Source organism: Myxocyprinus asiaticus, chromosome 2, assembly GCF_019703515.2.
Source record: "Myxocyprinus asiaticus isolate MX2 ecotype Aquarium Trade chromosome 2, UBuf_Myxa_2, whole genome shotgun sequence".
Taxonomy (NCBI): Eukaryota; Metazoa; Chordata; class Actinopteri; order Cypriniformes; family Catostomidae; genus Myxocyprinus; species Myxocyprinus asiaticus.
The window spans coordinates 19,822,934-19,850,584 of record NC_059345.1 but is presented as its reverse complement, the minus strand read 5'-3'; the positions used below and the strand labels follow the sequence as shown (position 1 = coordinate 19,850,584).

Genomic DNA, 27,651 nt, shown 5'->3' with positions numbered 1-27,651 from the left:
GTCTAACTTGTCCACATATCTGTGTTTTTGTCGTCATCATGTGGTAGAATGGGCTATTACACCACATCTGATTTTTCAAAGGTAGCATGCTGCTTTATTATTACTCATTTGTGACTTTAAATATAATTAATGATAGCTATTGTGGATTCAGGCTTGTAATTATTGTAGCAGTCTATCGTTTTGCTATTACATTTTAGCCACTGTTTATTTCCACTTTTGGAAAGTTTAGTTTATATAAAATGTCATAAATAATACATTTATTAAATCAGTTCATTAAATTGAACATAAATAAGCACACACACACACACACACACACACACACACACACACACACATATTATAGTTCTTTAGATAATGCTGTATAGATTGTGTTTTGTTTATTATTGGTTTATGAACAGCCTACAGTCTGTTGAGCCTACATGGAAAGAAACTTCACTTTCAAACCATTAATTAAAATAATTGCCATAATCATTTCAAGATCTCTGACAACTGCTCATGGAAGAATCATTAATCACTCTTGCTGCTTTTTTGCATCTTACAGCGCTAAATTTGGGCATATTTGGTATTGTCTCTCTAAGATATCCTTTATTTCTGATTGAGACATGTCTTTATCCCTTCCTGAAAGCATGTGGACAAACTTCTCCCACATGCCTTGTTTCTGGCTCATTGTCCCTCTCCCTCTCAACCTCAAAATTTCTCTCCTTGGTTACAGGTTGTCATGGTTTCGAGGGCCTGGCAGAGGCAGGATTAGGAGCCATTTTAGGGACAGCTGGCTGGTCGTCTCCGCCACCCCTTCATCCCGCACAGAGACGCTCAGGGGGCATGAGGGGGTACATTGTGCAAGGATTAGAGCTTCCTGTGTGTCAGCCGCATTACACAGGGAAGGGGGTGGAGGATGGAAAGAGGGTGAAAGAGGCAAAGAATGAAAGAGAAAATGAAAGAGCCAGCATATGAAAGAGAGCATGACACAGAAAGGGAGAGGGTGTTTGAGAGGAGGGGAGGGAGTGAAGTCTGTACAGCTGCACACTCAATCACATTACACACATTAGTATATGTGTGAACAAACACACACCATATACACATACAGACCTCAGCATACACATAACCTATCTGGGGAACAAAAACTTATTAAAGGAAGCAGACTTCAAAATAGAGGGGACGGATGAAGACAATTGCTGAAGCAGACAGACAAACACTGAGCTTTATGGAGCACAAAAACAAAAATAACCTTCACAGGACACTGAAAATTGCTTTTAGGGCAGTAGTATGTAAAAAAATGTGTTCAAAGAAATAATCAAAAAAGAATACTCAATCTTGAGACTTTCATTTTGACTTTATTTCTCTTTGACAAATTAGGATCAAGTAACGAACATCTAAATAGCAAAAGCTAAATAGAATTCAGTTGAGCCAACCAAAAAAAAATGTAAACCTCCAAGATAAGAGAAAATATAGGAAAACATAAATCTATGGCAATATTGAGCCATTTGCCAGCCTTTAGCATCATCAGGCCAGATCTGATGTGCTGTTTGCCAGATTCCTTTAGTAATCAAGTTCAATATAAATGAATACCTACAAATCAGTAAAACTGGGTCTTCTAAATAAAGAAATCCAAAGAACAGACATTGAGCAGACAGTAAATCTGACACTCTCAGCATTTCCTTTCTATCAGTCATAAGCCTCCCTGGTCAAACAGAGTTATAGCAGTCATGGGAATAGTGCAGCTATAGAGAAACACCTACAAATTACAGCAGCATGAAAGAACACAAAACATATACCCATATATTTACATTCACATCGGTTGATCAGTTTTGGTATGATCCCCCATCCCGTCTCATCTCACTTCAGGTCAATCCCTTTTTTTGTAATGTTTATTTTGCTCAATTAGTTTTTTTTTAATGTTTTTCTTTTAGATGCAAGAATTCCAAATTGCACTAAGATGCAGAATTAATCTTTTATTATACACAAATACTATTTTCAAGATCCAATTTCTGTGTATCTTGATATTTAAAGGTCAAAAGACTAAGTCTTAATCAATATAATTTCATTGTCTTTATGTAAAGGCACACTATTATACATTGACTGATTTACTACCATTCTACAATTTCAAACAATTAAAAACTACTCCTAACAACAAAAATGAAAAAAGTAAAATATAAATCGGTAAACAAGAATAGTGCTATAACCAAACTAATCACATCCTTTTAAGCACTGTCTTCAGGTCTGTTGTCTCTGTCTGTAGTATACAACGGATCCTCATTCAAGGACAGTTTGTCTGTGCTCTCCTCTGAAGAGTTTTTAGTTTCCTCTCCTTGCAGTTTTCCATTGGCTGGCTCCTCCAGACGCTCCTCAGCTTTTCCCTCAGAGGACTGTGCAGATGCTGTACTGGCCAATTGATTCATACTGCCACTGTGGATTTTCATGTGACCCTGTTGAAATACAAACACAAACAATATTGAGAAGTCTAGTTTGTCGCATAAGCTTGATATCACAGGTCAACACAAGTATATTTTCATGAATATAATGAATATTATTAAAATGTCTTCTAACAAAATCCTTCTCATTCAAAATGTAATAATTACAGATATTGTTCTATTTGTACCTTTAATCCACTGCGGCTAGCATACTCTTTTCCGCACTCAGTGCAGCTGTAAGGTTTCTCAGAACGCTGGGGTTGTGGAGGGGCAACTGAAATCACTTCTATCTTCTCTCTATCCAGTGCCTGTTTTCCTTGATCCTTCTCTGCTGATACCTCCGTTTTAGATTGCTGTACATCCTCAGTTTTCCCATTCTCCTCAATGACTCTTTCTGAAACTTTGGAGTGCAAAGATGCATTTTCTGTGGCTGGGTGAAAGTCTAAATTTTTGGGCTCAAGACCATTGTCCATTACATTCACAAGAGGTGCTGTCTGCTTGCTGCTTTGGTCTGACTTTAACTCAGTGGACACCCCAGGGCTGGAGGGTGGAGTGAGGGCTGGTGACAGATCTAGAGCTTCAGAGCCTGCTGTAGAAATATGCCCATTAATCACTGTATGATGTGAACTCCCATTTTGCAATTTTTTACCACACAATGTGTCCTGGGAGCTAGTCCTTGTACAGAGGGACAGAGGTGTGTCTTCTTCTACCGTGCCATTTACAACTTGAAGCTTGCTATGGTAAGTTGTGCCAAGGTAAAGGTTCTCCTCGGAGGCAACAGAATTGTCAGGAGGGCTATTTTCTGAGGAAGGGATGCCATTGCCCTGCTTCTCCATGGTCACGGTTGGACTCGTCTCAGGTGTGTTGTCGTAGGGATCTTGATTTGACTCCATGAGCTGGTGTGCATCAGTATTTGACTCTAGGATGCTGGCAGCGGAAGACATACTCATATTAATAGGAAGAGATTGAAGGGTCTTAGGCAAAGCGACTCCATCCATTTGACCAGGGTCTTCTTCAGACTGCATCTCCCCATTGCCTTCTGGAGGCAAATGGCCCCCCAGATGCATGCGAATGTGATGCTGCAGTACCACGGCATTAGTAAATTTACGCTGGCAGAGAGGGCAGGAGTTCTGGCCACGTACATTGGCAGGACGTGCTCTGTGAGTGGCCAGATGAGCCCTTAGACTTCCTTTTGTGGAGAAGGAGCGGCCACAGAGTTTGCAGGGGAATGGGCGTTCACCCAAATGGGTGGCCTGGTGGAGACGTAAAGCCCTTGGGCAACTGAGGACACGCAGGCACACCCCACACTGATTAGGGGCCAAAGTGGAGGCAGTTGATCCTGGGAGCTCTTGGCTAGTTCGCTCACTGCTGGAGTTGGAATTCAGTCCTAAGGCTGCCATCATCTCCCTCCGGTAAGCCGAGATAACATTAGCATTGGAGGTTGTGGATATGTCATTTGCCTGAGTGTTTGTTTGGCCTTCACTGGTGCTTTTAGGGAGGGGCTGCTTCTCCAATTTTTGTGCCAGTCTCTGTAGCTTGGAGGTGTCAGATGTGGCAGAGGAGGAGGATGGAGAAGAGGATGGAGGAGAAGCGTTTTGAGGTTTGGGGTAAGTGGAGAAGGGGAAGGTAAGTGGGAGGTGAGGAGGGCGGAGAAGGGCAAAGCTAGGATGGTGAGCAGAGGGACCTGATGGGAAGAGAATCTTAGGAAAGTTCGCCAGCTGGGAATATGGAGAACCAGGGTGTAAGGTGGAGTGTGGTGGTGTATTCTCATCAAACCTCTGCTGCTTTGCACCTTTGAACTGACTGTTCAAAGCAGAAGAGGAGGTGGTGGTGATGGATGGAGATGAGGACTGTACGCTAGTGGAAACAGAAGCTGCAGCTGCAGCTGAGGCACGATTAAGTTGAAGCAAAGAGTGGGCAGTGGAAAGTAGGGCCAGATCAACACTAGGTGGCAATGGAAGGGAGGAGGGAGACGGATGAGATGACCCAGATAGGAAACCCAGAGCTAAACTGTCTGGCATGCCCACATTACCTTTAACCCCAAAAGGCTCTTCATCTTCTGCACGGCGTTTCCTGCGTCTCTGTGATGGCCCTGAGACAGATCCTGATTGGCTCTGCTCGGATAGAGCAGGTGGCAAGAGGGAGAGCGACAACTCAGGATTTTGCTCACGGTGACGAAGAAAGTGGGCTTTAAGATTGCCGCGGGTAGTAAAGCGACTGAGGCAGACTGGACACTGGTACGGACGCTCACCGGTGTGGGATCTCAGATGTATCTGTAAGGAGGAGTCACTGCTTAAAACCTTCCCACAGAACCGGCATATGTGTTGCTGTCGGCCTAAAGATGAGGTTGAAGATCCGTTCGAGGTACTAACAGAGGAACTTAGTGGTAGCTGGTCCTGGGAGAGGCTGCGTGTGGGCAAGGGAGGAGTTGAGAAATTAACACCATTGCCATGACTGACAGAGGTGTTAGGAGACTTTTCATTGAGGTAACGAGGAAGTCCCAGTGATAAAGAGAGGGGGTGCATAGAAGCTGAAGAGGTGACTAAAGATGAGGACGATGAGGAAGGCGTTAAAGATGATGAGGAGGAATACTGAGCTCTGCTTCCATTAGTGTGAGACAGGTTGTGCTTTGACACAGGAGCTTGGGGAATGAAAGGGGCACCAGAGACAGTGTTAGGTGGGGAGAGGGAGTCTTCAACTCCCTGTTGACCCTCCACAGAATTTGAAGGTGCATCTTGGGCGCTGACCATACCACCCAGGCGCAGTACCTGCCTGCAGATCTCTTCTGTTATCTGCATTTGGTGAATCTGTCTTTGCTGTAGAACCTGAAGCTCCTCCAAGAGTACAGCCAGGGTCGGAGGCACCTGGAGCTGCTCTGAAGGTGAGGAAGGAGTTTGGTGGATGGGGCTTCCTTGATGTTGTGGGGCACCCAGTGATGAGGAGGAGGATAAAGATGAGGAGGAGGAGGTAGAGGTGGTTGCCGAAATACCCATTGGTGGTGAAGTCACAGTGGAGTGGGGCTGGTGAAGTGGAACATGAGTGGATTTCTGTGAAACAGGAGGAGGTGAATGGGTCTGGGATGACAATGAAGGATGTGGGAAGTCCGGGGAAAGAGATGAATATGCATTAGGTAGAGAAGTGGTATACATGGCAATGTGATTAGGCCAATGGGGAGGAGAGGAGCTCTCGTTGGGGAGCGAGGGTGTACGAAGGCTACCAGGGGATGCCCTTGGGGCCAAAGGAGGCTGACAATCCTGAAGGGATGAGGGTGAGGAAGAGGAAGATGACGAGGTAGCTTCTGAGGCAAGAGATGTGAATGGAGATTTTACTGGAAGCTGGTCATCTGCAAAATAGAAAAAATAAAGAAGAATATTCAGATAGATTATTCAAAAATAGAATTCTGATAACAGAATTAATCCTCAGCCCATGCAGATTGTTAAAAAAGCATCTAAGTACTGCATTGTTGCATTAATAGTTGTTTGTACTGCAGTTTTTAATTCTATTCTAAAACTCTTCAATGATGCATTAAAATGGCATAATTTTTTACATATAGAATCTTTATACTCTAATGTGATTATGCCGAATGTTAAGGTCAACTTCTGTATCAACAGCTTTCTTGCACCAAAATGCTGAATACTGCTCCACTTGTCAGTCTCTATTCTTAATGATCTTTCACCCTTAAATCACAACACTCACATCTTCTGTCCTCATTCTTGCCACAACTCACTGACAACCTTGCAATGCTTTTTAGAGGACAATAGATATCAATACAACCCATAACCCCTCTTAACCCAACCCTCTGTCCATCAACTACATCTTTCATTTCTATATTCACCCTTCCCCCCTGACCCCATATAGGGTCAGAGGTCAAGGCATTGAAAGGGTTTTGGGCACTGTCCATGTGCTCTGATTGGCTAGATGACCTAACCTCTAGAGCTCTGAGGTCAAATTCTTTCAAAATCTTAAACGTAGAAAAAGAAAGAGAAGAAGGGGGTTGGGAAAATGGTGGGCTAACTGACAAGACAAACTATTCCCACTATCTTTGGCATACTGGTACATGAAATAACTGTACACAGACCTGTAGAATTAAATCTGTGAATGAGACAACAGAAAAGCTCAATCATGAGATCCCCGGGCCATTGAATACCTTTTCTTACCAACAGCTAAACAAATCAAACTTTTGAACAAAGATGGTGTACCTTTAAGATTCCTTAGCTAACTTTTTTTTCCCATGGATGTATGCAATGGTGCATTCTTTCTCCCCTCTGTATTCTAACAGTGGAACCCCCCAGCCGAGAAGAGGTACAAAGTGAATAGAGGCAAGAGAGAGGGAAGGGGGGAACACGGTGGGAGCAGAAAAGAGGAGCACATGGAAACACGAGAGAGAGAGAATAAGGGAGAAGTGGAGAATGGAGTGAGAAGAGATTAATCTTTACCCAAACACCCCCTCCATACCCTCCCCCTGCTTGCACCTTATTCACACTGAATAGGAGACTCTTCTAAATGCATAAAAGACCCCCAGCAGTCAAAGTGACTATGCTGCAAGTCTCTTGGTGAATTGATGTTAGTGAAAAGCTAACGCAGTTATGGCCCGAGTGATTCATGTCAAAATAATGACTGGGCCATACGGCTGAACACCTTTAGACCAACCCTGTGGACAAGTCTCTAAACCCTTCTTTTAAGATAATATATTTAACACATATTTTTACTTTACCCATTATTTTATTTATTTTGTATTATTATTTTTTTTAATCAGGTCAAGGTAGAAATGTGAGCTGAATCTCTCAAACAATGGCTCACTGACTGGCGAGAAGAGGGCCACACACACTGGTGCATTTGAACATTTATCAAAACTCTTCAAAATAAATACTTCAAATAAAAGTCTATATAATTATTAGCTACATTAAGTCTGACCACAGGTGTTCCACATGATGGTGATCAACTTCTACAGTTTAACTTGTTCAACAAAAACTTTTCTATTAATCAGCTTAAACTTTCTATTAATAATCAGTGGTTTTCACACAGTAATGCATTTTAATTACACAGTACCATTTAGTAGCAAGTCCAGCGTAACAAATAATTAACAAAGGAGTGATTTCCTCACCTTGCTGCATCAAGCGCGTGCCCCCGGGGTCTGCGTTAACGAGCTGCTGGGGCCGCGTCTGTTTCCGGCGTGACATGATTCACGAGCAGACGGTGAGAGTTACGGGCATCAACCAACTTTGCAACGCAGGTAATAATAGTCGTGTTGAATACTCCCCCTTTTCGTATACTGATCCACCTTGCTGGGCGCGTTAAAACGGCATCGGCTTATGTTCAAAAAGCTGTTCGTTTTGTTTTGGAAATCAGTTAAATAAACTTAATATTCGCACCGACTGTTGAAGCGGACTGTGACGTCGTCCGCGGTTGCTGTGCGAACTGACGAGTGTGTGTGTGGCTATTTCTCAAACTTGTCCACTCTGCGGACCCCCCCCCCCCCCCAAAGAGACACACACACACACACACACCCTCTCTCTCTCTCTCACACTCACACACACACACACACACACACACACACACACGCTCTCACTCGCGCGCGCGCGCACACACACAAATACAATCTCTCCTTGTTCTGACATTTGCATTTCAATGGCACAGAACACCGTCTCTTTTTCTTTCTTTTCCCCTCCGCTGCGTTTCTCTTAATGCTTATATTGCAGCTCTCTCCTAATTTAGACAAAAGAGTATAGTATATAGTATAGTATCAATACGCGCCAATCAGAAGTTTTCAGACATTTATATCTTTATGTACATTTAATTTATGCATGAATGGCGCTCTTATCACCCAAGATTCTGACATCATCTGTCTGTTTTGAACAACTTAATGACCGCACTTCATTTAGTGCCTAGATAGAAAGCAAAGTTTTTGAGTATTGGACCACTAAGTGGCACGTCCCTGAAAAGGTATGGCAGAAATTTGAGAGAAATGCAATGTAAATAGAAGGCTTTACAAATCTTTGATTTTGTATTTTTCTTTTTGTGGGAAAGTAATATCTAACAAGCTGTAACTGTACATGGAAGCAAAACAATGGCTACAGGACTTACAGTGATAAGAATGGCTACTGTAATGTGGCAGATGTGACTGTTATGTCAAAGAATATCTAAAGGTGGTGTGAAATCACAAAATTAACTTGAGGGTGATGATGAGGAAGGTGATGGGATGGGATAAAACATCAAGCCTATAACTGCATGGGTTACTGGAGTAAAGACCCCCTGCAGCTCGCTCACTTTGTCAGTGCGTCCGCATATTCGAAGCTCTGTTTAAAATGCATTGAATGGGAAGGGAATTTCCAACAATGGCGACCTGGACACAGTTGAGTGGGCATCTCTCTCCTCACCCCCAGGATCCATTGCCTCTCCACACAATGCCCCTCTTTTCAACCCCGCCTCTGTTCCCATACACCACATAGAGGAGGGATGAAGTGAAAAGCCATTTTTAATTAGATGTATCAAATACAAGCAATCGACCTGCACCGTATCTCATATAAGGGCAATTTGCCCACTTGCCATAAAGTAGGTTTTCTTATGAGAGTAACGGGTTATTTAGTCTTATGCTTCTATATGTACGTACTTCTATATCTATAAAATTAATTGTTAAAATTGCCACACAAATATTATGGTGCAAACACATCATAACTCAAAAAGAGAGGGACTTCTATCATTTTTTCAGAAAATTATTCAAACAGTCATGGCTGTTTTAGTCTCGTTAAAATGTAAAACAAAATTTCTTGAGGACAAATTGAACTAGTGTACAAATACGCATACTATTTTAAGAGATTCTTTTATTTTCTGACATAACCTCCATGGCTTTATCATGGTAGACAGCTTAACAGTCAACTAGCGTGTTACGACAGTAACTCACCATTTGCGGATACCATACAAATTAATGGGGAGAGCCGTAAACTCACACCGCACGCTGCAGCCGAGCAAACCGAGACAATAGCTGAGTTCGGAATTGCATATTACCATACTACTCTTACTATTTCTGCCATAGACGGATATGGCAGAAGTAGTACGAGAAGTATGGGTAGTATGCAATTCCGAACTCAGCAATCATCTCGGTTCGCTCAGCTGCAGCGTGCAGTGTAAGATTTTGTTCAACTTGCTCCACTTTATTCCCAAATGTTCTACAGCTGCTTGTGTGTTGGTTGTTTTCTTTTCATCATGCCGGCATACCTGTCGCAAAATTGTCTGTGACTTCTCTTATTAACCTTATTCAGCTCTCCGCACTTCTGTGTTTTGTCTCTTTACTTCCGGACTGCATTACGTGTGGGAGCACAGCAAGTATATTTCACCAAGAGTTGATTGTGTGAGTCTACACCACCCCTGTATTACATTTAAATGTTCTCTTTAAATGTTAGTTTTTTCAAAACCCACGGAGGTAAATTACACCTGGCAGATCACATTCGGACAGCTATGACACACTACACTTTTTCATGATACGTTTTATTGTTATACGTGTACTTTAGCTTTATTTTTAGGTTTCAACTTTTTAATAATTTGTGTTAAAATGTGTAGCTGACATGTAATTTCAAACGGTAACAGCTCGTATTATTTTACATGCAAGTTAATAACATTAAAGGAAATTAAATTTGTACTTTTTAAAATGTATTTGTCACCCCACATTTTTTAAAGTCTTAAATGTGATTAAAATTGCTGTAAACGCACACTGTCACATGTACTGTTTATGTGAGTGTGTATAAATATAGTAGCACCCGTTCCCCCATCCAGGTTTAACACTCAAAAAATCTGCTCACATTAAAGGAATAGTTATCCCAAAAATGAAAATTCTCTCATTATTCTCTTACCCTGATGCCATCCCAGATGTGTATGACTGTCTTTCTTCAGCAGAACACAAATTAAGATTTTTAGAAGAAGATAGACCTCTGTCAGGTCCTTATAATGGAAGTACACTGGTGCCAGCACTTTGACGGTCCAAAAGTCACATTTAGGCAGCATAAAAGTAATCCATGTGACTCCAGTCGATCAATTAATGTCTTCTGAAGCTAATCGATTGGTTTATATAAGAATCAAGTCAATAATTAAAATGTTTTTAACTTTAAATTGGTGCTTCCATCCATGGCTCTGATGCTGTTTGAAATGGCCAAACTCTCGTGTGATGTTCATTCTTCTGTTGTAAATAAGCGCCACTTCCAAATTCTTGTGTGAACTCACCGACGTGCTTACGTCACACTTCGCGTCAGCTGCTGGCAGAAAGCGCTTTTAAAAAGTTTATAATGTTTTAATTATTGATTTATTTTTTACACAAACATATCGATTTGCTTCTGAAGACATTCATTGATTGACTGGAGTCGTGTGGATTACTTTTATGCTGCCTAAATATTACTTCTGGACCGTCAAAGTGCTGGCATGAACTTCTATTATAAGGACCTGACAGAGCTCTATCTTCCTCTAAAAATCTTAATTTGTGTTCTGCTGCAGTAAGACAGTTATACACATCTGGGATGGCATCAGGGTAAGTGAATAATAAGAGAATTTCATGTTTCACTTACAGAATCATTTTTGGGTAAACTATTTCTTTAACGAAACGCGATGGGTGAATGACATAAGATGCCAGAGGTGTTGTACAGAGATGTTTTTAATGACTTTGTGTTGTCTCTTGGAGTTTCGTGAGCACAGAGGCAAAGAGCTGTTCAGCTTGTAGTCCAAAAACCCGAAAGAGAATTCACCATGTGTTCCCTCAGGATTTTCCTATGGGTTTTTATAATGGGGTTTAGTAAAATAAGGTCTATGGTAAACATTACTTAATGATAAATGGACATTTTGATCTACAACATAAATTACACACAGTCATACCTCAAATGTGAATATTGAAGCCGTATTGAATTGCATAATAATAAAAAAAAGCTTCAACGCTTAGGGGTTCTCGCACTCAATGGGGCACGTGGTAAGTTGTGCGTGGATCACGGAGAGTAGCATGAGCCTCCACATGCTGGGGGTCTCCGTGTTGTCATGCACAACGAGCCACGTGATAAGATGTGCGGATTGACGGCCTCAGAAGTGGAGGCAACTGAGACTTGCCACCCGGATTGAGATGAGTAACCGCGCCACCACAAGGACATACTAAGTACTGGGAATTGGGCATTCCAAATTGGGAGAAAAGGGGATATATTTTTTTTTATATATATACATAAAATTTTAAGCTTATTTTAACCTTCAAAACAAAGAAAAACAATTTGTCAGTATAAATGCAACAAAAACACCTGTTGCATTTCATATTCATGTTTCATGATTAATATCCTGCTGAACAAATTTCAAAATAGTTTCAGAATGAAAGCATATGCTTTAGGTGTATGAAGACAAAACTGTCCTTGACATTCTGTTCTGTTGACATTTAAGTTATTTGTTGCTCTTCCCCTCCACTCAAACATAGACAAAAGAAAGTAAAAATTGCATTAGTCATTACAACCAGAGTTGTTGTTATTTCAAATTTTAATTTAGTTTTTTTTCTACTTCATTTTCAATTTGTCCATTCAATTTAGTTTATTTTTATCTAAAATTATGGGTGAAATACATGTAATATAATTTATTAAATACATTTAATGTGTTTAATACATTTAATAAATGGTAATATTAAAACATTTAATAATGCCCATAAAATTAAACAGAAAATAAATCAGAATGAACAGAAAATATCAGATACCATTATAAATGTATTTTTATTCTACTACATTTCACACTTTTCAGTCCTCCTGCTGTGTCCAGGTGTAGCCTACTTCCCTACAGTAAAGATCACATTTTTTATGACAAACTCTCCTTGAGCTGACGTGTTGTTCTTTTCACATTATATTTAGAATGGATAATAGGTGAATAGAGACTTCTGTTTTCTGTATTTTCTGACTTTTTTGCCATTGAAACACAAGTGCCAGCTTTACAGGTAACACAGAGTTTGCACTATAAATATGTAACGGACAGAGTTGTACAATTTCCATCATGGTCTATTTCATCCGTCACATTTGTTTAAATATCCCTAATATGTAGCATATTTTATTTTGTCTCGATATAGTCAGTTAGAAATGGCTTTGCGTAGAAACGTGAGTCTGATAAAACGTATTGTATTTAATCATTTGCAGAGTTGGGGAATGTACTTTTAAAAGTGTACTTGCATTATTGATATTTCTGGATGAGAGTGGCAGAGCACGTCTGGTGAATGGCGATCTCTTTCCCGCACACACATAGAGCATGGGTGCGCGGGCGAGAGAGAGAAAGTACTTTGAAAGAGTGCGCGCTGCTGCTCTCAGCCAGAATAATAACACGTAAGGACATATACATGTGAAAACTGATGCACAGTATGAAATGCACAGAATGTATGATAGTACTAACTGTAGAGAGCACATCATTACGAAGACAAAACCAAATTCCGGAGGCAATTTTGAAATCCCGGCCGAACGAGGACATGTCCGGGAAAAAGAGAACGTATGGTTACCCTATGTTACGTTATTTGTTTGCTTGTCATTGCAACACACAAAAAATCCAGAGTCCTAAAGGCTTGAGTCCGAGTCGAGTCCGAGTAAAAATGCATCTGAGTCCGTGACAAGTCCAAGTCCATTAAAATTGGACTCGTGACTTGGACTCGAGTGCCCCAACTCTATTAATTAGAGCTCTGAAGAGTGGACAACAAAGCAAAAAGTCTGATCAAACATTTACATGCTATTTCATTTGTGTGAAGACTTTGATTTCAGCAGATCTTGCTCACGTTTCATTGGCCGTTGTTGATACTGGAAGTAAGTTTACTCTGCGAGGGGCACCCCCAGAAGCGAGAAACACGGAAGTGTGAAAATAGACTATCAGATGATGCCATTTAATTGCTGCCCGCCCCGTGTGCTACCTGTGAGACTAGTATAAATAAAGAACAACATACTTGATAAAACTCGGTAAACTATCCCAAGTTTTTAAATGCTGCATATTTGTTAATAAAGATTTAATGCTGTATAGCCATTTGCAATTGATTAACAACGAGATGTACAATAGCATGAATGTAATAAGCGGGTTTTAAACGTTTTCCTCCATTTTTTTAGCTGCTAGCTTACGCATAAAGTGGCACACAAATGTCTCGTTGTTATTTTGCTATAATTGAAACCTCTATTAAACCTACTATTAACATGACTGTATCTCTGTTTCACCCATAAAACCAGCCATGTCTGTATCCGAATACAACTTGCTGTGTAATTTCCCTAAGTGCCGGGCCAGACTAAGTGGGTTTGCATGGGTCACGGCCTGCTGTCATATATTCTGTGATCAACACGGCTCAGATGAGTTCGGCCACACACCTGCCATCTGTCCGGTATGCTCCTCCATGCTCTCGGGCAAACTAGACGTGATGCGGACCGAACTGGCTCCATCAGAGCGGTACAAAGCCATGGTTTTGGTCGGACTGCAGCCTCATACGGTTCTGGATATCTGTCATAAAGCACTGGAGTTCTGGACCTACCAGGTTTGGTGTCTGTAGGGTTGCAATCACATATAAGGGGGTCGGTGGAAACTGTGTATCGCAGTTAGCCCTGTGGCATAAATGCTTGTTTTCTCAATCAGTGGTGATCTAGCCTGCATGTTGGTTTTAAAAATCTAGTATTAATAAAAACAATTTTGAATGCTATCCTGCAAGCTAAAATTCCAATATCATTATATTTTTGTAATAGGGAACACAATAAAACCACATGGGATGCATAAATGCAAGGTTAAGCTGTTTTATTAAGGTCCATTTTAACCAAAAGATTGACGTGTACTCGGAACAAGAGTACTTACAAATATCAAGTTAGGGCAAGTTGTCATGTGTTTTATGTTGTAATTTCTGTTACCTTTTCCATTTTTACTGTGCCATTAATTGTTTTGTGTTACATAAATGTTGTGATTTTTACATTTAACCAAAAATTCATTAAATAGCTTAAATTGTCGCAAATTAGTGGGCGATGACATTTTAAAGTTCAGATAGTGTTCTAATTTAGTATATATAAAAAAATAATATTTTCCTCCAATTATTGTCAATAAATGGCAGGTTTTCATTGTTACAACTGCTATAGAACATTGGGTGATGTAAAATCCTTTTGTGGTTGTTTTTTTATTTTCAGGTACACCAGGAGAGGTTGCTAATGGAGTACAAATTGTCCCAAGCTGGAGGACAAGTGGTTCAGATGGAGAAGTTTATGACCCAGCAGAACCAGAGCAGAGAGCTCGAGTTAAACATATTAAGAGGGGAGATTGCATCGCTGAAGAAGGTCTTAGATCCATCATGTCATTAGATCCTCACATCAAGCCAATGCCCACTCTCTCTCTCTCTCTCTTGCTCTTTATTTTGGAGCATTAGAGATGCTTTTTCCCCCCTTACCTCCCCATCTCTTGCCTCCATTCCTTCATTTTATCTATTCTCCAGGTGCTGGAGGAATACAAGTGGAAGTACAGTGAGGTTTTGGAGCGACTGAATGAACGAAACAGGCAATACCAGAAGCTGCAGGGACTTTTTGACTCGTTGCGTATGCACACTTTGGGGACAGGAGAGAAAGACATCATGCCCAACCCTTTCACTACAGGTTAGGAAAGAGAGGGACAAGTAGAACTATGCAGGGTTTGGAACTGAAGCAAAAGATGACAAATGAGAAGACCAATAATCTGGTTTACATGTACTTACATTTTTTGACAGAATGACAGAACTTGTCCCATTTATCCTGATGAGCTGTGTCTAGTTTTACATTGCATGTCTATTTCTACCTCATTTAAATGAGGTCAACAGTTCTATATCGCTTATAGGGGTTCACAGTTGTACAGATCTGATAGACTATTTTAAGATATAGTAGATAAGGGGCCTGGGTAGCTCAGTGAGTATTGACGCTGACTACCACCCCTGGAGTCACAAGTTCAAATCCAGGGCATGCTGAGTGACTCCAGCCAGGTCTCCTAAGCAACCAAATTGGCCCGGTTGCTAGGGAGGTTAGAGTTACATGGGGTAACCTCCTCATGGTCACTATAATGTGGTTCTCGCTCTCGGTGGGGCGCGTGGCGAGTTGTGCGTGGATGCCGCATAGAATAGAGTGAAGCCTCCACACGCGCTACATCTCTGCGGTAACACGCTCAACAAGCCACGTGATAAGATGCGCGGATTGACGGTCTCAGACGCGGAGCAACTGAGATTTCTCCTCCACCACCCGGATTGAGGCGAGTCACTACACCACCACGAGGACTTAGAGCGCATTGGGAATTGGGCATTCCAAATTGGGGAGAAAATGTAAAAACAATAAATAAAAAATAAAAAAAATATATATATATACATATATATATATATATATATATATATATATATATAGTAGATAAAATGTGTCTTTTCAAATATTGTCATCAGGGTTGGCCAAACAACGCTCTACCCATAGCAGTCCTTCCTTCCTAGCACCAGAGAGTGACAGGTTCTTCTCACAGGGACCAGAAAATGCTAAAGCTTTCTTCCAGTTCAGCTCACCATCCCGGGACAGGAATTACTCTCTTAAGAAAAACTAATCTTTTTTTCAGTATTTTGTTTAAAAAATAAATAAATAAATTAAACACACACACACACACACACACACACACACACTTGAGATTGATAGAAAAAGTGTTATGTTACTCTGACTTATGTTAGCATGTATCAGTCTTTTTTCTTACATTTATTAATTCTGATTTCAGTTCTAATTGTACTGTCAGATCTGGTTGTTTATGTTTAGTTCTTCGTGTTCATTGTAGATATATTATTTATTGGTGATAAACTGTTTGTAGAAGGTGTAAACACGTCATCTGTAAAATCTCCAAGCATATTCCTCTAATGCAAGCAACCTTGTTCTGGAAAGTAACTCAATTAAAATATGTGAGATCAACCCTGTGTAAATTAGATTTATTATCTGTAGGTACTTCCAAACAGTTCTCAATTATCAGTTTTTATTAAGGAATTGAAATAAAAACTAATCAAAGTAAAATTTAAGAGCACCTCTGGGAGTATATTAATTTCACAACCCAAGTATGAAACAGACAATCTTACAGAGTCTACCAGCAGACAAGAGGAAACTTAAAATGGGAAATGATTTGAAAAGTATGTACAAAGACTTTTCTTGTCTTCACATAAAGGAAGTGAACAAAACATTACAAAATATATATACAAAAGGGAAAAAAACTCTACTCTCATCACTCCCCATGTTCTCATTATGTCCTCAGGCTGGTTTTCATTCACTCTGTGGCTTGTAAGTAACAAAGGCAGCACTTTGGCTTTTTGTCACTTGCCTTTTCCCATTGACAATGAGAAGCAAAGGAGAGTCCACACGAATACTTCGGAAGTCATAAGACTGTATAGAGAGAAGTCAAGAAAAATATTATTAGAGATTTACATTATATAGGCCTTAAAGGGATAGTTTGCCCAGAAAAATGAATTTACTCACCCTCATGCCATCCCAGATGTGTATGGCTTTCTTTCTTCTGCAGAACACAAATGAGGATTTTTAGAAGAATATTTCAGCTCTGTAGGTCCATACAATATGTGAATGGTGGCCAGAACTGTGAAAGCTCAAAAAGCATATAAAGGCAGCATAAAAGTAATCCTTATGATTTCAGTGGTTAAATCCATATCTTTAAAACTGATATGATAGGTGTGGGTGAGAAACAGATCAATATTTAAATACTTTTTTTACTATAAATTCTTCTTCCTGGCCAGTAGGTGGCGATATGCACAAAGAATGTTAATTGCCAAAAACAAAAGTAGGTGAAAGTGGAAATTTATAGTAAAAAAGGACATAAATATTAATCTGTTTCTCACCCACGCTTATATCGCTTCTGAAGATATGGATTGAAGCACTGGAGTTTTATGGATTAATTTTATGCTGCCTTTATATGTTTTTTGGACCTTCACAGTTCTGGCCACCATTCACTTGTATTGTATGGACCTACAAAGCTGAGTTACTCTTCTAAAAGTCTTGTTTTGTCTTCAGCAGAAGAAAGAAAATCATACACATCTGAAATGGTATGAGGGTGTGTAAATGAGAGAATTAAAATTTTTGGGTTAACTATCCCTTTAACGCAAAGACTAAGCACTTTACAGTTACAATTGGGTAAAGTATAATGAAAAGTATCTGTTTAAAACACAAACCTTATCTTTATGGGTTACGCTGTGCCGTTTGACCTGTGGTTCGGGAATGACAACAGTATCTCCTATTAAAACACCCCAGCTGTCTGCTGTGTTGTACACCATGATGACACAACAGGTCTCTTCACTGTCCACCATACCAAATGTGCTGAAAGGCAAAAACATAAACACATTTTAAAAATAAAACTCAATGCTAACATAGCTAACATTTAAGTATACTCAACAATGTTTATGTGCTTATAGACGTGTGCTTGCACACATTGAGAAATGTTCAGTAAAAACTCACAAAGCCATACGGCCCTCTGAGGCCAAGCTAAAGACCACTTTTCCCAGGGCTGCTACCCCGGCGTTGTGTCCGTGAGTGAGAGCGGAGATGCTGCGGGGTTCCAGGCTTCCTGTGTGGCCTGAGGGAGAGCGGAACTGAGGGGAGGAGCATGGGCCTAGGGCAGAGCAACTGAGGGAGGAGAGCATGTTACGAAGACGCCGCGCTTTTACTTTTCCCTGTGAAACAGAGAGAGCAGGGGTTAATATGATTTCTTATGGAAGTCTGGAACTTTGTCTGTACTTCACTGCCATCTGCTGGAAACAGAACACAAAACAACCAAAACATTTTTTTTTTTTTTTTTTTTGATGAGCAGCTATTCCAACTTCAACAGAATGAAATTAACATTTCCACCTCACTCACCTTGTTCTCAATTAGTGCTGTAATCTGGTCTAAGTACTTCAGAAGCTGTTTTTCTCTCTCCTGAGGTTCTTCCCAGGCAGGGTCAAGGACGGCAGCCTGACTGTATCCATCCAGTGCTGAACTGTACATCTCCTCATACTGGAACAACTGGTGAAAGTAAAAATACGTAGGTGTCTTAGGTAGCTGTGGAATATTTATTGGTATAGATTTGTTAAATTAGGGCTGTTTCACCACTTGGTTTGATTGCTTGGTCCATACCCAAAGTTAGATTCCACCCCCTCCTCCCCCTACAGGTCTCTCTTTACATTACAATTTGTATATGAAGGCACCTTGCGCTGGATTCAGGCAGCCTTCCAAGGCATCATAACGTCATGTCTAATGATCTAAATCTATTTCAAAAGAGCTTTAGACACAGCCAAGCAAATATCAAGAAAAAAACAATGCTTATTTCTTGCTAGAAATTGAGTCACAAGTTGAAAAAGGAAAAACAGGACATTTATAAATTAATTACAGCTTTCACCTGCTCCATCAGATTCCATGCTCAATCTTTCAACCTACCAGCGAACAGCACGTGCAGGATTTTGAGATATTATAGGCCAGTCTCGTCTGTTTTTTTACATCATGTGGACAGCTGTGTACGCCATTTACCTGGGGAAGTGATGGCACCAGGATGCACTGTGGGAAGACAAGCCAGTGGAGGGAGTGTGATGCTCTGGGCAAAGTTCTGCTGGGAAACCCTGGGTCCGGCCATTCATGGGGATGTCAGTTTGACACGTGCCACCTACCGAAACATCGATGCAGACCAGGTACACCCCTTCATGGCAATAGTATAGTATTTCCTGATGGCAGTGGCCTCATTCAGCAGGATAATGCGCCCTGCCACACTGCACACATTGTTCAGGAATGGTTTGAGCAACATGAAGAGTGTTGCCCTGACCTCCAAATTACCCAGCTCTCAATCATATTGAGCATCTATGGGATGTGCTGGACCAACAAGTTCGATCCATGGAGGCCCCACTTCACAACTTACAGGACTTGAATGATCTGCTGCTAATATCTTGGTGCCAGATACCACAGGACACCTTCAGGGGACTTGTAAAACCCATGCCTCAGCGGGTCGGCGTTGTTTTGGTGGCATGTGGAGGACCAATAGCATATTAGGCAAGCTTCTAATTTAAATGTCAGCTGATGTTAATAAATCCATGCTTTAAATGTATTGATAAAATAATGTGCCGATCGATAATCCATATGTGTACACTGGTGGCCAACATTTTTGGAATAATGTACAGATTTTGCTCTTATGGAAAGAAATTAGTACTTTTATTCACCAAAGTAGCATTCAACTGATCACAATGTATAGTCAGGACATTAATATCGTGAAAAATTACTATTACAATTTGAAAAAAAAAAATGTTTAGAACTTCTTAAACTACTTCAAAGAGTTCTCATCAAAAAATCTTCCACGTGGAGCATTGAAAGCCTTGCAGATCCTTGACATTCTAGCTGTCAGTTTGTCCAGATACTCGGTGACGTTTCACCCCACACTTCCTGTAGCACTTGCCATAGATGTGGCTTTCTTGTCGGGCACTTCTCACGCACCTTACAGTCTAGCTGATCCCACAAAAGCTCAATGGGGTTAAGATCCATAAAAATCTTTTCCAATTATCTGTTGTCCAATGTCTGTGTTTCTTTGCCCACCTTAACATTTTCTCTTTTTTTTCTGTTTCAAAAGTGGCTTTTTCTTTGCAATTCTTCCCATAAGGCCTGCACCTCTGAGTCTTCTCTTTACTGTTGTACATGAAACTGGTGTTGAGTGGGTAGAATTCAATGAAGCTGTCGGCTGAGGACATGTGAGGCATCTATTTCTCAAACTAGAGTCTCTGATGTACTTATCCTCTTGTTTAGTTGTACATCTGGCCTTCCACATCTCTTTCTGTCCTTGTTAGAGTCAGCTGTCCTTTGTCTTTGAAGACTGTAGTGTACACCTTAGTATGAAATCTTCAGTTTTTTTTGGCAATTTCAAGCATTGTATAGCCTTCATTCCTCAAAGCAATGATTGACTGATGAGTTTCTAGAGAAAGCTGTTTCTTTTTTGCCATTTTTGACCTAATATTGACCTTAAGATATGGCAGTCTATTGCATACTGTGGCAACTCAAAACAAACACAAAGACAATGTTAAGCTTCATTTAATGAACCAATTAGCTTTCAACTGTGTTTGATATAATGGCAAGTGATTTTCCAGTACCAAATTAGCAATTTAGCAATTACTCAAGGATAAGGTGTTGGAGTGATGGCTGCTGGAAATGGGGCCTGTCTAGATTTGATCAAAAATGACTTTTTTCAAATAGTGATGGTGCAGTTTTTTACATCAGTAATGTCCTGGCTATACTTTGTGATCAGCTGAATGCCACTTTGGTAAATTAAAGTACCAATTTCTTTCCGAAACAGCAAAATCTGTACATTATTCCAAACTTTTGGCCGCCAGTGTATATTTTATGACATCCCAACAAATCATACATCATCAGTTGTGAACCATTCCGCAGTTTACATGAAGGGTGTGCAACCGACTTCAAAAAAACACTCACACACACCAATTAAACAAAACTCTATATCCAACAGCCTTAGGGCCGCAGCGAAAGCTCTAGTGTGAAAGCACCCTAATAGGTTGCACCATGACAACATGATAAACGGAATCAAGATCCATATCAAGACGAGAGAGATAGAAGCAAAAGGAGGGATAGTAGTGCGTGTATGAGTGAATAATATATATATATATATATATATCATTTATTTTTATTTTTAATTTTTTTTGGTGGGGAAGGACAATATTATTACCGTAGCTCTGTTGAACTGGAGGTCAGGATTCAATGAGGATGCTTTGTCAATTTTCTCCTGTAAAATTGCACACAGACAAAAATTTAACAAACACAACTACCTTTGGCTCGTGAAAGTGTTTGCTAATTCGAAAGACTGTACATGAGGGGGGGAAAAAAACACTCACGGCCTGTGCATAGGCACTGAGGGCCTGTTGAGACAGCTGCGGGTTCTGTCCACTGGTGAAGAACATGGAGATATATGCATTTCCTAAAATATCTGTTGAGTCAAAGCAAAACAAAATATCTAAGAATAATTTATGCCAAATATTCTCATCATACCCAGCATGACTATCTGTAAGCATTTGGTACAATCTGTCAGCTCTCTAATTCACTCACACCAAGATGTCCCATCAGTAACATCGAGTTGCACAGCCTGTCTGGCAAGCTCCAAACTCTCTAAAATGCGTTTGCTCTGCTCTTGGGCGTCCTCTTCTGGTGACAGCTGTCTTAGCACCATGGACAGGCTTCTCAGAGACACTTTGTTCTTACTCTGGAGGAGAATGACATAAAAGGTTAATCTGTTTCATGAGCAGCATAACAGAAGGCATATATCTCCATATTTCCTATATGTCTCACCTGCTGCAGTGCACCTGTGAAGCAGGTCTTGGCCGCAGTCAGGTCTCCTTTTTTCCAGTACTGCTCCCCCAGTGTGTTCCAGCCCTCCACCAGCCCCGGTTCCAGTTTAACAGCCCGGGAAAGGCACTCCTCAGCAGCCTGACTGAACCCTGGGGCAACGTTCAGACACCGACCCCGCAGCAGCAAGAACTGGGCACTGTGTTTGTACAAGCCTGTTAAGAGAGAGGATACAAAACAGAAATGATGCTGCCAGCCACCAATACACTTACAGTCAAATTTTGCCATTCTGAAGAAGAAAGAGGAGGAGTGATGCTCACCTTCCTTTTCCTCAAGCCTTTCAAGTGTCTTGGCCATCTCTTCAGCAACATCATTCTGTTTCCTACTAGCATCTTCGACACTGTGTGTCTCAAAGTAACGGTCTCTAAAGCAGTACAGTTCATCTACTAACTCCTGTGAGAGAAATGTGTGATTGGAAACAACAGCACATTTGACATGCTAAAAAAACAGTGAGAAAACCTCATGTATTAAATGTGTAAAACAAGAGTATTTTTTTTTTATTTATTTATTTATTTTTTTTGGTTGTCTGTTGTTGGCCTCACAGTGAAGGTTCTACTTAAAAAAAAAAAAAAAAAGTTGCAATGGTAACTATACTGTAGCTTCCACCAAAATACCATAGCTACAACAGTAAAACTCTTGTAATGTGGTATTTGCCTCAATAGTCATCAAAAAATATAAATTAGGAAAAATGACCAAACGATTCAAAAGGCCTCTTTCACCATTTAAAGAATGGTCCATTGATTTGCAATAATTTTACTGTAGTAAAATAAGGGTGCCATTATAAAGAGATGTGAATAATGGCGTAAAACATTAGCCTTGCACATGGTCGTTAATACAGACAACACTGACAAGCTACACATGACACAGAGCAGAAGAGGTTCGTCGAACAGAGAAAAGACACAGCTTGAATCTTACGAAGCAGTTGTTGTTAGACGGCAATGTATCAGTTGTTATAGTGATTAACAGCAGCCATTTGTTACACATATTATACATCATCACTATTATTATCTGAGTGCAGAGACCCACATTTATTACAGTTTACTTATAAGAAAGAGGGGGACAGTGTCAGTCCAAACCTTTAAGACTTGTAAATCATCTTTGTCTGATGTCTTCTGCTCCCCATCATTGTCAACCTCGGCCATCTTTCACATGTACACAGAAGCATCCGAGGGAAATTTGATAAACACAAAATGTCCTCGCGCCACCTATCGGTCGGGAGACAAACATAACAATAAATAAGTGACACTAAAATCCTGCGCCGAAAATACATAAATGTGAGAGAGAGAGGAAAAACTAAATACAAAATGTATAATAATACAAAAGCTCCAACCACAGAGAATGAAACGATAAAAAAAAAAAAACTAAACTAAATTAAAATGCACAACTATTAAGATTAATAAAATATTTTTGTGTGTGATTCGGAAATCGAATCAATACTTTGTTTTCCTATTATTATGCAGTAAACACTTTTTGGTCTGACACGCATAATTGGCATAAAAGCTCGATAAATTCACTATTTACCAAAAATAACTTGTAGAAGATGGTCAAATCCGTGTATCTTCCGTTCATTCAATATCCGTTTTGAAAAAAAAAAAACGGAAAACGAAAATAACAACAACAACTTTTGTTTTCATTTAGCAATTATTTGCGTTGGTGAATTATTAACTAAAACAGAGTTTTAATATATTCATTCTGTGATCAGAATATGATGTTTTAGAAAAATGACCTAAATACTGATTTTGTAACTTCGAATTTCCAATTAGCCTAATGGTAACACATCTATGTTATTTCCCCGAAAGGTCACGTGAAGCGGGATTAGTTTTATGGACAGGACATATAAAGTAATTATTCTGTAATTCACACGGGATAAACGATGTCTGTCGCAGAGATGTTTTTGTGTCAGCTGCATTTACACACTGCCGTCACACGGACCCATCAGAAAATGTATGGTTCGGCTTATTAATTATGCAGGAAATATTAAACATGGTCTTACTGTATCTGGGAATATTGAAATTGATTGGAATACCTGACGAATGACACTATCAAGCCTGTAATCCTACACCCTAGAAAATTAAAAATATGAACAATCCGTTCACATGTAATTTTATTTGTGTCAAAACACAAAATTACGTGCTTGTGGACCTAGCCAAAAGAAAACACACATATAGACATAAAAGTTGCTGTGATCTTCAACTGCTCGGGAACGAGCAGTCCATAAAAAGCCTGGAAAAATTAATGACGTGACCGATGCACGGGATTTAAATCACCAAGAAGCTCTGGTAATTATTAGGCTCCACCGTCCACATATAAAACTAATCCTGTCCCAACAGGGTTTATATAAAACGGCTGGTAATAACCCCATGTTACACTAATCCTGGACGAATTGCTGGCAAAAAGCTTACCCGATCTTGTGAGAAGTCGTAAGAATTTGTACAAGATGGCTAAATCGCCAAAAATAAATAAATAAATAAATAAAAAGTGAACCTGCCCAGTCAAATTCTTCGCGTGTCTGAAAATGTTGGTCAGTGAGAACAGACCGGAAGACAGCTGTTATTTACTCATTAAAAGAGAAAGAAACAAGCGTGTTTTCTTTTAGCTATGAAAATTAGAAAAGTACACAAGCACGTCATATATAGCTATATATCTATATATCTATTTATATAATTTGTTTTATTATTTATTTATGAAATAAGTATATATAGAATATAGAAAACATTTATATTTTAAATGTGTCGTCAATTACGTGTCTTAGCGCATTGATAGATCGCAAATACATTTAGATAATAATAATAATAATAATAATAATAATAATAATAATAATAATAGCTACATGGTGAAACCATACAGTCTGCCGCAAGATTCCTGAAATTTTATTCCATTTCTATTTTGAAATTCTGAGATTTTAACGTACCAAGAACATTGACGGTCAAAGATAATTAACTAATAAAATATCAAACTCTCGTCTGTTTATATGAATTAAGTGAAATGATAATACAACAGTCAATTTTATTGATCCCCATGGAAGAGAGAACTGCATGTAACAGCAGCATATTTAACAAAACAGTGTAAAATGTTAATAAAATATGCAATGTTGGTCTTCCGCACATACAAAAAATTCCAATAACATACCAAAAATAAATACTAATATCGTGGCAAATACTTCCTTTCCTTCGTCTTTACTCCCCCTGCTGGTGACTTTTTTAAGTGTCGATGAGACGACTTACGTAAAGAATTATTTATTTATTTATTTATTTATTTATTTATTTTTATTGTTTTCACTCCAGGTTTTGAGAAGGGAGAATGGGAAACCAAAAATAGAAAAAGGCTGAGAATTCTACTTTTTTTAAAAAAAGAATCAGTTTGTTTTTGTTTGTTTTTTAAAAAAATATTTTTACTGCAAAACTAAAAACAAAACAAACCTGTTTTTTTTCTTTTTTTTCTTTTTTTTTAAAAACGATATGGAATGAACGTAAGATTCACGGATTTGGTCACTCGGTTTTTAATTAAATATTATTCTTAATGTGGGGAAATTGTATTTTCATATATGTAAGTGCTTTAAAGCAAAACAATTATAATCTATATTTCAAAAATAATTGTGGAGTTCACTGTTATTCTCGTAACGAAAACTAAATGAAAACATTTTCGTTAACTGAAATAAAAATAAAAACTGACATGACTGGAAAAAAATGAAACTAAACTGAAATACTTTTTCATAACTTCAAAACTAAAATAAAATAATAATAATAATAAAAAAATACCTCGAATTTCTTTTAGTTTTTTTAAACACATTATATTATACAGTTTGAAACATTTACAATCCACCTCAATTAAATATAAAAATGCCACAGATAGAGGTTACCAAGACTGCCCTAAAAAATTGAATGACTTTAGACATAAACCTAAATGCGTATAACTTAAGCGCTTACATTTTGGCAGCCATAAAATATCAAAATAAAACTAAAATAAAAAACGAAATAAACTGAAACTAGAAAACAATGAGAAACAAAAACTAAACTAAAACTATCAGACAAAGTGAGAAAACTAACAAAAACTAAATCGGATTGCCAAATTGAATATAAAAAATAAATAAAAACTTAAAATCCAACACTATATCCTAAATTACAGTTAATCCTTTAAGAAAATTTAAGTTCATTGATTAATTTAAATGAATAATTTAAGACCCTGCTATAATACATAGTGTATAATTTAACTTTTTTTTTTTTTTAACCATTTTTACTTTTGTTATGTCTCGACTATCAAGAGAGTCCTCCCTGCAGACTGTAGCGCGATGACGTAGTGGATCTAATCCCTTGCGTATTGGATTTTGGTGAGGTAGTGGATGTTTCGGTTTTTATGCATTACAGTGAGCATATTTACTTTATTACACTGGGACATTTGTTTGGTTTAGCTTTTAAAAATTGTAATAACCATGGATTTCGTAAATTACTTTTCCTTGTTTTTCCTCTTCACCCTCAGAAAACAAATACATGAATTAAGCAATATACTTAAATTAGGGGCCTACAATATAATGTGCTCCTCATTTTAACATCTCCGCTGTACATAAATGCCATGGGGTCATTTATTTGTATTTGTATATTAACATATATTCTTTCGCCAGCTGAGGAAGTTCAACCTGCCTCAGGCGCTGCTGATACAGTTCTACTCTGCCGTCATTGAGTCTGTCCTCTGCACTTCAATTACAGTCTGGTTTGGTTCAGCTACCAAGTCAGACATCAAAAGACTTCAAAGGATAGTTCAGACTGCTGAGATGATTCTTGGTGCTCCCCTACCCACGCTGCTAGAACTGTACACATCCAGAGTGATGAAAAGGGCTGGTAAAATCACTCTTGACCCCATTCACCCAGCACACATCCTTTTCGAACTGTTGCCCTCTGGCCGGTGCTACAGAGCTCTGAGCACCAGAACCGTCAGGCACAGGAACAGTTTTTCCCTCAGGCCATCCACCTCATGAACAGTTAAAACTGCCCCCAAATACTTTCCTTTTTGTCAACACCACCTTGTGCCACATTCAAACCATCCATTCCTACTTATATCTATATATCATTTATACAGGTGCATCTCAATAAATTAGAATGTCGTGGAAAAGTTCATTTATTTCAGTAATTCAACTCAAATTGTGAAACTCGTGTATTAAATAAATTCAGTGCACACAGACTGAAGTAGTTTAAGTCTTTGGTTCTTTTAATTGTGATGATTTTGGCTCACATTTAACAAAAACCCACCAATTCACTATCTCAAAAAATTAGAATACATCATAAGACCAATAAAAAAAACATTTTTAGTGAATTGTTGGCCTTCTGGAAAGTATGTTCATTTACTGTATATGTACTCAATACTTGGTAGGGGCTCCTTTTGCTTTAATTACTGCCTCAATTCGGCGTGGCATGGAGGTGATCAGTTTGTGGCACTGCTGAGATGGTATGGAAGCCCAGGTTTCTTTGACAGTGGCCTTCAGCTCATCTGCATTTTTTGGTCTCTTGTTTCTCATTTTCCTCTTGACAATACCCCATAGATTCTCTATGGGGTTCAGGTCTGGTAAGTTTGCTGGCCAGTCAAGCACACCAACACCATGGTCATTTAACCAACTTTTGGTGCTTTTGGCAGTGTGGGCAGGTGCCAAATCCTGCTGGAAAATGAAATCAGCATCTTTAAAAAGCTGGTCAGCAGAAGGAAGCATGAAGTGCTCCAAAATTTCTTGGTAAATGGGTGCAGTGACTTTGGTTTTCAAAAAACACAATGGACCAACACCAGCAGATGACATTGCACCCCAAATCATCACAGACTGTGGAAACTTAACACTGGACTTCAAGCAACTTGGGCTATGAGCTTCTCCACCCTTCCTCCAGACTCTAGGACCTTGGTTTCCAAAT

General features: G+C 39.3%; 3 protein-coding genes across 3 annotated transcripts; 1 reads left to right on the top strand and 2 right to left on the bottom strand.

Moving 5' to 3' along the window:
• Window positions 1-1,327: 1,327 nt before the first annotated feature.
• Window positions 1,328-7,810, bottom strand: si:ch211-212k18.5 (sal-like protein 4). The gene is made up of 3 exons (XM_051652161.1): window positions 7,516-7,810; window positions 2,600-5,754; window positions 1,328-2,426 (listed from the first exon to the last, which is right to left on the bottom strand). Exons 1-3 carry the CDS (start codon window positions 7,589-7,591, stop codon window positions 2,202-2,204), a joined length of 3,456 nt encoding a protein of 1,151 aa, XP_051508121.1. The 5' UTR covers window positions 7,592-7,810; the 3' UTR covers window positions 1,328-2,201.
• A 5,758-nt stretch (window positions 7,811-13,568) lies between these two features.
• LOC127414433 (E3 ubiquitin-protein ligase CCNB1IP1-like) lies at window positions 13,569-15,616 on the top strand. The gene is made up of 3 exons (XM_051652447.1): window positions 13,569-13,905; window positions 14,540-14,686; window positions 14,842-15,616. Exons 1-3 carry the CDS (start codon window positions 13,609-13,611, stop codon window positions 15,001-15,003), a joined length of 606 nt encoding a protein of 201 aa, XP_051508407.1. The 5' UTR covers window positions 13,569-13,608; the 3' UTR covers window positions 15,004-15,616.
• A 694-nt stretch (window positions 15,617-16,310) lies between these two features.
• Window positions 16,311-22,941, bottom strand: ttc5 (tetratricopeptide repeat domain 5). Its single transcript, XM_051652279.1, has 10 exons — window positions 22,837-22,941; window positions 22,021-22,153; window positions 21,704-21,915; window positions 21,464-21,617; window positions 21,253-21,344; window positions 21,087-21,143; window positions 18,251-18,397; window positions 17,852-18,066; window positions 17,569-17,713; window positions 16,311-16,771 (listed from the first exon to the last, which is right to left on the bottom strand). The coding sequence occupies exons 1-10, from the start codon at window positions 22,900-22,902 to the stop codon at window positions 16,652-16,654; spliced, it is 1,341 nt and encodes a 446-aa protein (XP_051508239.1). The 5' UTR covers window positions 22,903-22,941; the 3' UTR covers window positions 16,311-16,651.
• Window positions 22,942-27,651: the final 4,710 nt, after the last annotated feature.